The sequence below is a fragment of the Littorina saxatilis genome, linkage group LG2, assembly GCF_037325665.1.
Source record: "Littorina saxatilis isolate snail1 linkage group LG2, US_GU_Lsax_2.0, whole genome shotgun sequence".
Taxonomy (NCBI): Eukaryota; Metazoa; Mollusca; class Gastropoda; order Littorinimorpha; family Littorinidae; genus Littorina; species Littorina saxatilis.
The window spans coordinates 47,541,826-47,553,865 of record NC_090246.1 but is presented as its reverse complement, the minus strand read 5'-3'; the positions used below and the strand labels follow the sequence as shown (position 1 = coordinate 47,553,865).

Below are 12,040 nucleotides of genomic sequence, written 5' to 3'. Positions count from 1 at the left end.
GAGTGGCCCTGCGAGTGTTGCGAGTGTTTGCAAACATTTTACGAATAAAGCGATTATGCAATTCGCATTGTTCGTAATACTGCTCTTACGAATAGAATTCGCCAATACTTCGTAATGATCGGGACATGGTCGCAAGCCATTCGTAAATGTTCTTAACCATTCGCCACCATTCGTCTCTTGTTGCGAATATTAGCAACATGCTCCTAATATTCCCAAAGAAGGCATATTCTTAACTTTTTTGCAACGCACTTGTAAGTATTCGCAAGCCATTCGTAGTCACCGTAAAGGTATTCGTAGCGCTCGCACAGTGTAAGAGTAGCATAACGGAACAACGCCCATTTGCGGAGCATTCCTCGGTGCTTAGCTTTGAAATACTCTATTAAACGTATCAAAACCTTGCACGAAATAGAATTCACCGACGACTGTCTCATCTTTTTGAACTAAATCCAACAGGAAAAACTGATGCCGTCACCCTTTTCAGGGCAGACGACCCTAACTTTCTTAAGTGGGGAATAACCTTAATGCCGCTACTGCATGATCGGCTGCTTGGTTTCAGGCTGAAAGTCATGTACCCTAGTTTTATTATTGGAAACATAAAATCCTCTGGATCTGCATAAAAAAATAAGCATAAAATGTCGCGTACCATGATAAATTAGAAGTACTTCTGTTCTGGTGTAGAGGTGTACGGACCAACCTTGCTCAAACTGTCATCATGGACAGCTTTCTACACAGAATCCTCCAAACTCTCTCGTGTTAGATGCCAAATATATCAGCAATGTAATAGGTGCCCATTGGTTAATTGTGCATCACCGGTGCGCAGACAGCATCAACGGTTTCTTGAGTTGTAACCGGCGGTGGTCTTCCACACCGTTTGTCATCTGAAACGGTTTTCATTCCACGTCTGAATTCAGCTAACCAACTTAGGGGGATCCCTGCCAAACGTTTGCATCATGTCATTATGAATTTCCAGTGGGTTACATATTTTTCTTTGCAAATATTGAATCCCTGCTCTGTGTAAGCTAACTCCATTGTGATGTAAACAGTGGGGCATGGTAACCAAGGCACACAAACTAACCGGTGAAAATATGTAATTTGTTGCTTGAAATCTTCATAAGAGCCATTCGTGATTCTTGGCAAGTTTTGAATGTCTAAGTCGACTGCTTCCTAGTTGGGTCCGGTACTTCTCATTTGGCACACGTAGGACAGAACCAGTCATTTTTAAATGTACATTTGTTGCAATGCTTGCACCGGGTGTCATCAACACAGACTGAAAAGGCTAGGCAGGCACCTAAATCAAAAATTGGTGTGTTCGGACGACTCCTTTGCGGGGTGTTAAATGAATGTGCAGAATGATTTCAACATTCGAACTTCAGCAAACTTTGCTTCAAATGCTTGTTTTGTTCGCAATATCAGCGGAAGTCGCCATGGCGGAACGTACAATGCGTATGGCTCTTTCCCTCAAGATAAAATAAGGGATTGTTGATGCTGTTGAGAGACAACACACACACAGACACACAGACAGACACACAGACAGACACACACACAGACACACACACAGACACACACACAGACACACACGCACTCACGGACACACGCACGCACGCACACACACACACACACACACACACACACACACACACACACACACACACACACACTCACACAAACGCGCTGTATGTGTGTTTGCGGGTTTGTGAGTTTGTGAAGACGAATAAGAATAACTTTTTTGTTATGAAACGTATTGTTTTTAAGACACACGAAGAAAAACAACAAAGTGAATTCATAGGAGTTTGGCCCACGTAAGTGTAGCCTATGCGTTCATACACTTTGTGTGTCTGTGCGTTCGTTCGTTCGCGGTCGGACGGTGTGATAAAAACTTTAACATTTGACGGAGTCCAACATCCGTCAAGCCGAATGGCAATATTTCGTCAGATCCTTCGCGGAGCTGATCCTTGGAATAGCAATGGCGGTACGATTTATTGTCTATTAAATGTGATCATTTTGTGTCTATTCGGAAGATTATGTTTAAGTGACGAGACCTATTTGCTCAAACACATCTAGGCTATCAGTAAAAGAAATGAAAGGTCTACAGTGTGTTTTTATTATTCCGAGTCGAACGTTGGTCGGAGGATGTCGGACATGGTCGAAGTCTCGCAGAAGCATTGATCAATCGTATCGAGAATATTGAACTCGGCCGTCCTGGGCAGAATGCAGTTTGATTTCTGTCGGAAGTCACACGAAAGACCCACGACTGAGATCTTCCTTTGATATATTTCTGGAAATTTCTGTTGGTCATCAGTTTTACCCCGCTGTCAACGCTAGACACGTAAAGGAGACGACTTTCCAGTAAATTCTGATCAGCCGACGAAGCTTGCGTCGAATATGGTTGGAACAAACGTATGACTCGACACCTTACATTGTGTTGTCTGTTACGAATAGTATGATGATAAAAGAAAACGAGGAAGATTCGGCGTATCTGCAAATTAAACCCTCCAGAAAAAAAAAACTAGATGGAGACGCCGCTTCCAGTGGAACGAATTGGATGGAGCAAGAAATCATCATCGTCAGTTTGGGAAGCACTTTTGGTCAGTGTCTTTGGGAAGCACTTTTGAACTACGAAAATAACATCATGTTGCAAAGACACGGACTAAAGATTCTATGAAAGTCTGCGAATGTTGGCGGTTAGTTTTTCAATGTTTTCAGTGTTTGGTCAAAACATCAGTTCTTATGTGACTGTGGTCAGATGTTGCGTGGGTCTTGTATGTTGTGAGCTATTAGTCTATTCGTTCATCAATGAAACAACTCAAACGCCAGATCTAACTGGTTTACAACCAAGGGACATCACTCGCTGCAAGTCGTTTATAAACTTTAGTTACCTCCCATATACTGACAGTTCTTTTCTCGTTACACACCTGCATCACGCCCTGGATCGTGGAACGCCTAGTTGTGTCCACCGCAGGCGCTACACACGATTATGTCCCCCGCACGCGGAAGCAGATTTGATATATCGTAAAACAATTACCCTGTGAAGGTATTTTATGGCAGATCACATTATTTATTATAGATAGTCCGAAGCAGAATTACCTAGGCTATAAGTATTTTACTTATGTCTTGTTGTGTACTCGTGAACAGTGGCGTTCGATTTTCTGCCGAAGTCCGTGAAAATTACGCAAAGAGGTCTCAATGTCTTACAAATTAACCCAGAACTACCTTTTGAATCACTATTTTAATACTCACAGTTCAATATTCGATACCTTGCAGACTTGTATGCGCGTTTTGGGGCACCAGCATCACGGATAAGCTGCTCTAATCTAGCGTTATTTTGTGGTACTCGATTCTCAGTGGGTAAGGTCCCCCGCAGACACCAGATATTTGATCAAGCTGCGGGGGATCTTACCCCGTCACATTTCACTGTTGATCTTTGTACCCATCGTGAGTCTAAACTAAGCTAAGCTGAAACTTAAAAATGGAAAGCAGTATCCATAAGTAGTTAGACTTTGACAAGCAAGAAGATTTAAGCCCTTCTGTTGACCGTGCTTTGTGTTATTTTATCATTTTTAACGTGGGGAACAGTATTTCTGACCTGTCTTGGTGAAATGTCTTCTCCATGTAGTACACGAGAGTATATTAAATGGTAAGAATCCAATGCAAAAAAAAAGTATCGGTCAGTATGATATAAACTTCAATACAAGAAAGTCTGGTTATCTACTATTTTAAGGCATTAATTTGGAGACACCTACCATGTGGTTGGTCTTGCGGGGGACATAATCGTGTGTAGCGCCTGCGGTGGACACAACTAGGCGTCCCACGATCCAGGGCGTGCTGCATTCACGGAGTCAAGCGAAAAAACGCTTGTGGTCATAGCTTTCGCATGCACCAGGCCATTTACATGAAATGCATATATTTACAAAATCATACTCAGCCTTGAATCAGCTTTGCATCATTCACATACTCATCTATACACATGCATACATATATACATTTCTCACATAGCAGTATTCTTTGGTGGTAATAATTGTGATTAGCAGAATGTTAATGTTTATGGTTTTAATTCAAATGTGTATGTTGTACTCATGTTGTATTTACAGATGCAGAGGTGGAAGCTGAGCAGCACCGCCCTAATATAACCCTTCGTGGTGGACTGGGCGTTAAGCAAACAAACAAACAAACAAAGGTGGAAGCTGGAGAGGAGACCATGTTTGAAAAAGCTAATGGAGTATGCACATAAGACAATCCTAATCTGCAAAAAGCGATCAACCTTGGAGACGGGCTTACAGTCGGCAATGGTATATCTCTTCATAATCCTTTACAGAATTGTCATCGCTATCAACTTCCTCTCAGGACTTGCCGGGGACTTCTATTATATTTCCAAGTACTACCTAGCCTGCAAACTCATGGGGGATAAAGACTGTTAATTGAAGGCGTTGTCTTGGATACATGCGACACTGTAGTATTTTTGTTTGATTGTGTTTTTCTTTTTCTTTTGTTCCTCTGTGTGCACGTGTGTGTGTGTGTGTGTGTGTGTGTGTGTGTGTGTGTGTGTGTGTGTGTGTGTGTGTGTTTTATCTCAGTCTCACACTCAACCCCCCCCCTACACACACACACACACTCGTATGCACTAACAGTCGCTCGCACACACACACACACACATACACGTGTGCGCGCTCACACACACACACACACACACACACACACACACACACACACACACACACACACACACACACACACACACACATGGATGCTGAGTTTCTTTATTGTTTTGAATGAAGTAGAAAATGTATCGATCTACATCGAAACGAAAGGTTCCCAGCAAATTTTGGCACGTGTACATCAGTGACAAAGGTTGCTGCGTCATTTAGAAAATATTTTATAATTTGCTTTGATAGAAAACGTTGAAATGTCAACGTCCTCTTTGAGCCAGAGAAGGTTGTCATAATCAGTCCTTGCATCCGTCAGTCGTTTAGACGAGAATAGCCTTGAATGAGTTCTTAGTGGCATCGCAGTCATCGTTTGCGACTGTAAAAGCCATCAAGACTGCCTCATTCGTGTCAGTCAAACAGAACACTGGTGCACTTGCATCTGCCGCCTGAAACAAATATTTAAATTATGACCCTTCGGAATGGGGACTTTCTTAAAGACCGACACTGTCTTATTCTTTATTTTGATATTTTACATGAAATCTGCCAGTATTAAACGAATTCACAAACTAAACACCCTTGCCAATGTCCCAATATTGAGAGACAGAAAAAAGTCTGAATATCATAGTAAAACAACCAAACAAGGCAACGTACTGACAACTTACCATCGCATGCAGTCGACACATTATGTAAGAGTAAGGACACTAATGGGAATGGAAAGAATTGTTTCACAGTTTTTAACATTGACATTTGTTTGTTCCGTATGAGAACAATTGTACTATTCGAGTACAGCAACATTTAATTTTCAAAGAATTTGATAACCCCAATCTCAAAAATGTCCACCAAAATACCCGTGTGACTTGGAATAATAGGCCGTGAAAAGTAGGATATGCGCCGAAATGGCTGCGATCTGCTGGCCGATGTGAATGCGTGATGTATTGTGTAAAAAAATTCCATCTCACACGACATAAATAAATCCCTGCGCCTTGAATATGTGCGCGATATAAATTGCATTAAAAAAATTTAAAAAAATTAAAAAATCCCTGCGCTTAGAACTGTACCCACGGAATACGCGCGATATAAGCCTCATATTGATTGATTGATTGATCTTACGGTTAGCGTTTCAGATGTGTGATTTTTTTCTTTCCCGTTTTCCGTGTGTGTGTGTGGGTGTGTGTGTGGATGTGTGTGTGTGTGTGTGTGTGTGTGTGTGTGTGTGCGCGCGTGCGTGCGTACGTACTTGCGTGCGTGCGTGCGTGTCTTGTTGCCTGTGCGTGTGTGCATTCATATTAATAGGATCGTATGACTTACCTTACAGTTTGCCCCATCGGCTGTGGCTAGGTAACAGGCTTGATCAGCCGCTGAAATGTCTGGGTACGCCTGAGGTGTAGTTTGGTTGCTGCACAGTGACGCACGCCCGTCATTATATACTTCCACTTTCCTGGCCTCTTCGATCATCCCAACATTGCCTGCACGAACAGAAAGTTTGTCAAAGAAATATGATAACCGATCGAATAGTGACACCGAGTGTTTGGCGAATTTCATCCATCCCGAGTGTCATATTAAAAAAAAAGTTTTCCTTTATATAGACCTGAAGAAAAATAAACTAAAAAGGCACTAAAAAAAAAAACATACGCACGCGTGGTTGTGTCGTTCGTCCCGTAGCTCGCCACAAAGCATTTCGATGTCAGGCGTTGTCTGATGCTCGCGACCGCCATGCAACCAAGTGCACTGCAACTGTTCTCCGCTCCAATGCCGTCCAGGTACCATTGCATTATGTTTATGAGTGATATGGTCGTGATCCCAAGGGAAGCTGAATAACACAAACAAAAGCATTTATGTTGGCTCGTAATAAAAACAAACGAGTCGCGTCAAGCGAAAGTAATACATTTGGTCAATCTGTCAAACCAAAGAGCTTTCCCCTACGGAAAGAGGGCGCACTGCCTTCTTCACGATACTTGTTTACTTGAAGCCAGCGGCGGACCCCGATCTATGGAACCGTTACGGCTTGACCGAGTAAAACGCTGCCAGAACTGGATACCTCGCGACCGAGACTGAAAGCGCTGACACAATATGAGTCATGTGCAATACGTAGCTGATCACTTGAAGTGACAAGCCAGTATAGCGCAGTAGATCTTAAAAGGAAAGTGCGCTTTTGTGTATTTTTAAAAAAAACCTTTCTGAGCTTGTTTTTAATCCACACATAACACATGCATTTGTTTTGGAATTAGCATATGATACAGAATAGGATAATTTTGGGATCGATTATTTAGAATAGAATTTTGAGATTTTTAATGACCAAACACATTTATTAATTTTTAAGCTTTCATGCAATCCCATAACCCGGTCTTTGTCGAAGATTGCTTGACCAATCATTCAATGAATCTGAGTAAAACATGACGTCACCACAGTGCGGCCTCAGCCTTTGCAAAAATCCAGAAATAACGTTATCAAAAACATGTATCGAAAAAATTGAAAAAAAATGCGAGGGGATATCACCTGGGAGAACTTCATAAAGATCTGCCCGGCAGTTTTCCTGGAATTGCTGTACACACACACACACACACACACACACACACACACACACACACACACACACACACACCCACACACACACACACACACACACACACACACACACACACACACACACACACCTCTACCCTCGTCTCAATTCCCAGACTATGTTAAAACATTTATTGACTAAATGTAAAAAAAACATGAAGCATGATTAAACATTCAGTCAAGAACACACACACACACACACACACACACACACACACACACACACACACACACACACTCACACACACACACACACACACACACACATACACACCAGACGTTCCCTGGACGATCTGATAACAAAACAAGTATTATGATTTGTCTTAAATCTAAATATTTACAGGATTCAGGTGATCTTCATTTATAGATATAGGTCGATCCTTTCTTGCAGCTGATACTTTGACGGTGAGCAGAAGTCTATCATACTAGAAGTACTTTACAACCATTACCAGCAGTCGACAGGCGGTGATAATATGCCCTTTGACCTTTTCTTGAGGATATCCCGTACTAAAATTAGAATACGGGATTCTGGGAAAGCTGTTCAAGGGCACTCACGCACAATATTAGATTTTCAATACCCGACTCAAAACCTTTCGGATAAATCAAAAAGAATAAAATGCAAGAATATATAGTTTAGGAAAGAAGAACAAAAGTTGAACAATTGAGAAAAAATGTTTTACAAAAGTCTTGCCCATTAGGGGGCTCGAACTCGAGACAGCCAGCTTTGGAGACAAACTCCTGACCACCATGCCATCAAGACACTGGAAGTAAAGGTATGAAAACTAAAAGATGAACTGCCAACATAACGTCCACGTTCCCGGGTTCTCGAATCGAGCATTTGTTGACTCGTCGGTTTCCCCGTTCGTATTTGTGTTTTGTACGTTTTCTTGATCTCATCATTACATGTAGTCGCAGTGTTGTCTATAGGGCATTACCGGCATTTTCACCAAAGCCGATGTTACTAAAAATAACCCAAAGAGAATGGGTAATTCTGGGGAAATTGTCCCGCTGGAAGTACAACTTTTTTATCATTTCGATTTATTACATCATCCAAAACGTTTGAAATGAAGAAAATGAAGAAAATACAAGAATTACGAATTCAGAAGAAAAGAAATAAAATTAATAGCCGTGCAAGAGGATCGAACCCTTGACCACGAATGTCAGGGAAAGCGCTCGGGAGTTTTACCAACTGAGCTGGTTTGTCGCACTGAATCGAGGGAGATTTTAACTTGAAATACTACACTTGAGTTCTCGAGCGTGGGCGATCAGTATTGACTCGACTCGAGTTTCCGAATCTCTCCGTTCGTATTTGTGTACTGTTCTCTTTATCTCACTGTCCGAGGCAAGTTCAGTTAATAACTTGCCGTATGCTCCCGTTCACTTCGCATAAGTTTGGAAAGCAATATCAAGGTTTATTATATAAAGGGAAGCAATCGGTTAAAAACGGGCGCCGATAGAGCCAATGAACAGTGATGTTAACTTGTAGTATTTCATTAACTTGTGCCGAAAGTCATTTTTAATAGACGTCCAAAACAGCTATTCCCGTCGTATCAACGTATATCCGAGGATATTCAAGCGCTCGAGACAAGGAGGACGCTTATACTTACTAGAGGTTGCTTCGACGAAGCACTCTCTGATTGGGAATTCCGTGCGTTGAATCACTCCGGTCAAACTAGGACAAAACAAAAACAAGTCATCTGCATTTTCTTAATTGATGATACTTAAGAACTTTGCCAGTTCTAGTTTTTTTGTGTGAACATAGACTCAACATTTACAGGGTGGTCAACAACAAAAATCCGCCCTATATTCTTTTTGATCTAATTTTTGACTGCGAAGAGACATTTAGAAAATTTCTTCATCAAACAATAGCAGAATGATGGGAAATTATGTCTTGCAAATTTGGTAGAAATCGGTTTGTTCTTAGAAGTTGTTAATCTGCTCTATCCAGGGTCCTCTTCGTAGAAGAAATGCTGCAACAGGAACGTTGAAATTGTCCATGACTCGTCCAATCATGTCAGCTGTCAGCTTGAATGCGCCTGATTTCCCTTCTGATATCGTCCTACAGAGCTGCCAGGGTCTGGGGATTGTTGCCGTATATTCTGTCCTGGGTACCCCCACAGAAAGTAGTCGGGTGGGTTGAGATCAGGGGAGTAATGTGGCCCAGGGAAGTCAGTGCGCCGTGAAATAAGCCTATCACCAGGAAAGAGGAGGCTGGACAGAGAATAAGTGGATAATGTGTTGCTGTAAGTTTATTGTTACGTTATTTAGTTAGAATGGTTGTGTATTTGATGTTTAAATAGTATGATTTTATTCATAGTTAATATGTAAAGGGCGGAGAGCATAGTTTACTGTGGTTCGCGCTATATATATAAGCTGTCATTATTTTAGTTATTGAGACATCCCAGTGCACTAAGGGATTTATAGAGCAAATCGAGAAAATTCATTATTGAACGAAGCGCATAGCGCTGAGTTCAATAATTTTTTTCGAGATTTGCTCTATAAATCCCTTAGTGCACTGGAATTGTTTCAATAACGATATTGTCAGTACCGCCAGAGAAAAAAGGAGATTCAAAACGCACATTTTGGAAGTGGGCGTAACTGTGTGGTCAGGTTTGTGTCAGATCTACTTTTGTGTTGGCTGTCTCAAGTGTGTCGTGCTTTCGTCACACGCAAACTCTTGTTTAATTTATGTTGGTAAATTCCAGTGTAGCGTTTAGCTAAAAAGTGATGATCTTTCATACAGACCTCATTTAAACTCGGAGAAAGGACTGTGCTCTTCAGTTATTTGCGATTCGAAACCTTTATCGAGCTTCGACAGATTGACTGTGCAGAGTGTTGCCCCTTGAATTGACTCCGGCCAAGGCCACGGTTAGCACATTTTCAAAGTAAATGTGGTATGTTTCTCGTGTTGTATCTTCACTCATCGGGGAGACTGGTACTATATATATATATGAACCGTAAGAATGCTGTGAACACTACACGTATTATGTCCCCATCGTTTGTTTGTTCACATTTGCCCAACATGTTAATTTGCTGCGGGGTTTATGTCGTCTGCTAGGCGGCTAGGGCAATCGAACCACGGCACTGCACTGCATTTCAAAAACAACAATTGCTCGTCTGCACGCATGAGGCAGGCTGGTAATAAGTTTTATACATGGTAAGAACGTTCTTAACCCTACTCGTTTTCGATTCCGATTGTTGTTGCCTTGAAATAATAATTCGGAAACCATTCATTTACTGAACTGATGCAGTCGTATTTCAGTGTAGTCAACTATAACAGAGTCGACTTTCAAATGCTGGTCTAGCTGATACGTTATCGGAATAACACTTGTGTTTTCTGTTTGCCGCTGGGAATTTTACACTAACTCATCATTTAGTAAATAAATGTGGTTAATAAGCTACATGCCACTAACATGGCATATGAGAAGAATCTTTGCAAGTCAAAACGAGAAGAGACCATTTGTGGAAGAGATACAGCCGCTTCTATTTTTAGATCAGTGGGCTTAACTGTGGCACAGGCGCCTGCGATCTGTCAGGAAAAAAAACCTTCTGCTTTGAGCCGCAGGAAATGTAGGCTTATTTTTTTGGTAAATTGAGGAATATAAGCTACATGTCATTAATTAATTCTGAGGATGATAGTACAGTCTCGCTTTGGCAAAGGGCGTAAGAATACGCTCTGTGGAAAAGTTAGCGAACTCCAAGAGTGCGCTAACAGACTTAAGCGCATCGCCATTAGCCAATCAACTGGTTCACATCAGTCATGTGACACCAGTACTTACTGACACTTAGTATTATTATATTATCATATTATCAACTGCTAAGGACAGACCAATTTCTAACAAAATGTGCAAGACATAATTTCCCATCATTCTGCTATTGTTTGGCAAAGACATTTTCTAAATCTCTCTTTGCAGTCAAAAATGAGATAAAAAAAGAAAATAGGGCGCTTTTCAGGACCACCCTGTACATACAGCTCGAGCAATGAACAGTAGGATTTTAAAAATTATGCCCCTTATGAATTAAACGGTAACACAAAGGGGAAAACCTAAAACCTGAAAATTCTCCTCTCAGCTCAAAAAGTGGCAGACCGTGACCCGTCCACACTACCTACCGTTGCAAAATGGTACAACTCGCCATACACAGAGTAGTGGATGTCAAATTATTCGGACTTAGAGGCGTTGCCAGCAGGAGGAACGGGGAAGCGAAGAAAGTACAGACCAAGAACAGAAAGGTATTTACTGTGCGCGATGCAACACAAATCCCAGTGAGTGCTTGTGAAAAGAAATCGAAGAAAGACTTTAAGAGGAATTACCACAATTTTCAATCAGCATTAGGATCAGGCATAATAATACTTACGCATAAACCTCTGATGCGTAAAAACTTTTGATATTGTTCCAGCAATATTCCGTTGTGAGGATGTCTCTTGTGTCTGCGTTGGGATTGTATATATATGCTCCGTGGCATAACTGAAACACAAACATTTTTATTCGCACAACACACACACACACACACACACACACACACACACACACACACACACACACACACACGCACACACTCTCACACGCATGTACGCACGCACGCACGCACGCTTCACACAACACACGCACACTCACGCACGCAAGCATACGCTCACCCACACACACACACACACACACACACACACACACACACACACACACACACACACACACAGACACACACGCACGAACACACGCACACACACACACACACACACACACACACACACACACACACGTGCGCGCGCGCGCAGTTCATAGTCATCAAAAATCTTCACAAAGGTGTTTCCAACAATCCTTTGAGAAAGCTTCGTT

General features: G+C 41.7%; 1 protein-coding gene across 2 annotated transcripts in view; it reads right to left on the bottom strand.

Moving 5' to 3' along the window:
- The window catches only part of LOC138959096 (uncharacterized), a 73,046-nt gene that overhangs the window by 30,910 nt on the left and 30,096 nt on the right, over positions 1-12,040 (bottom strand). Inside the window, exons 4-8 of one of the 2 annotated variants that reach the window (XM_070330449.1) lie at positions 11,562-11,671; positions 8,813-8,877; positions 6,280-6,453; positions 5,952-6,109; positions 4,741-5,089 (exon numbers count right to left, since the gene is read on the bottom strand). The exons of the other annotated variant lie outside the window; for it this stretch is intronic. Of the exons in view, the coding sequence (XP_070186550.1) occupies positions 4,964-5,089; positions 5,952-6,109; positions 6,280-6,453; positions 8,813-8,877; positions 11,562-11,671 (633 nt within the window). The 3' untranslated portion in view covers positions 4,741-4,963. Of the gene's footprint in view, positions 1-4,740; positions 5,090-5,951; positions 6,110-6,279; positions 6,454-8,812; positions 8,878-11,561; positions 11,672-12,040 lie in introns of those variants that run through there. 2 annotated transcript variants of the gene reach the window in all.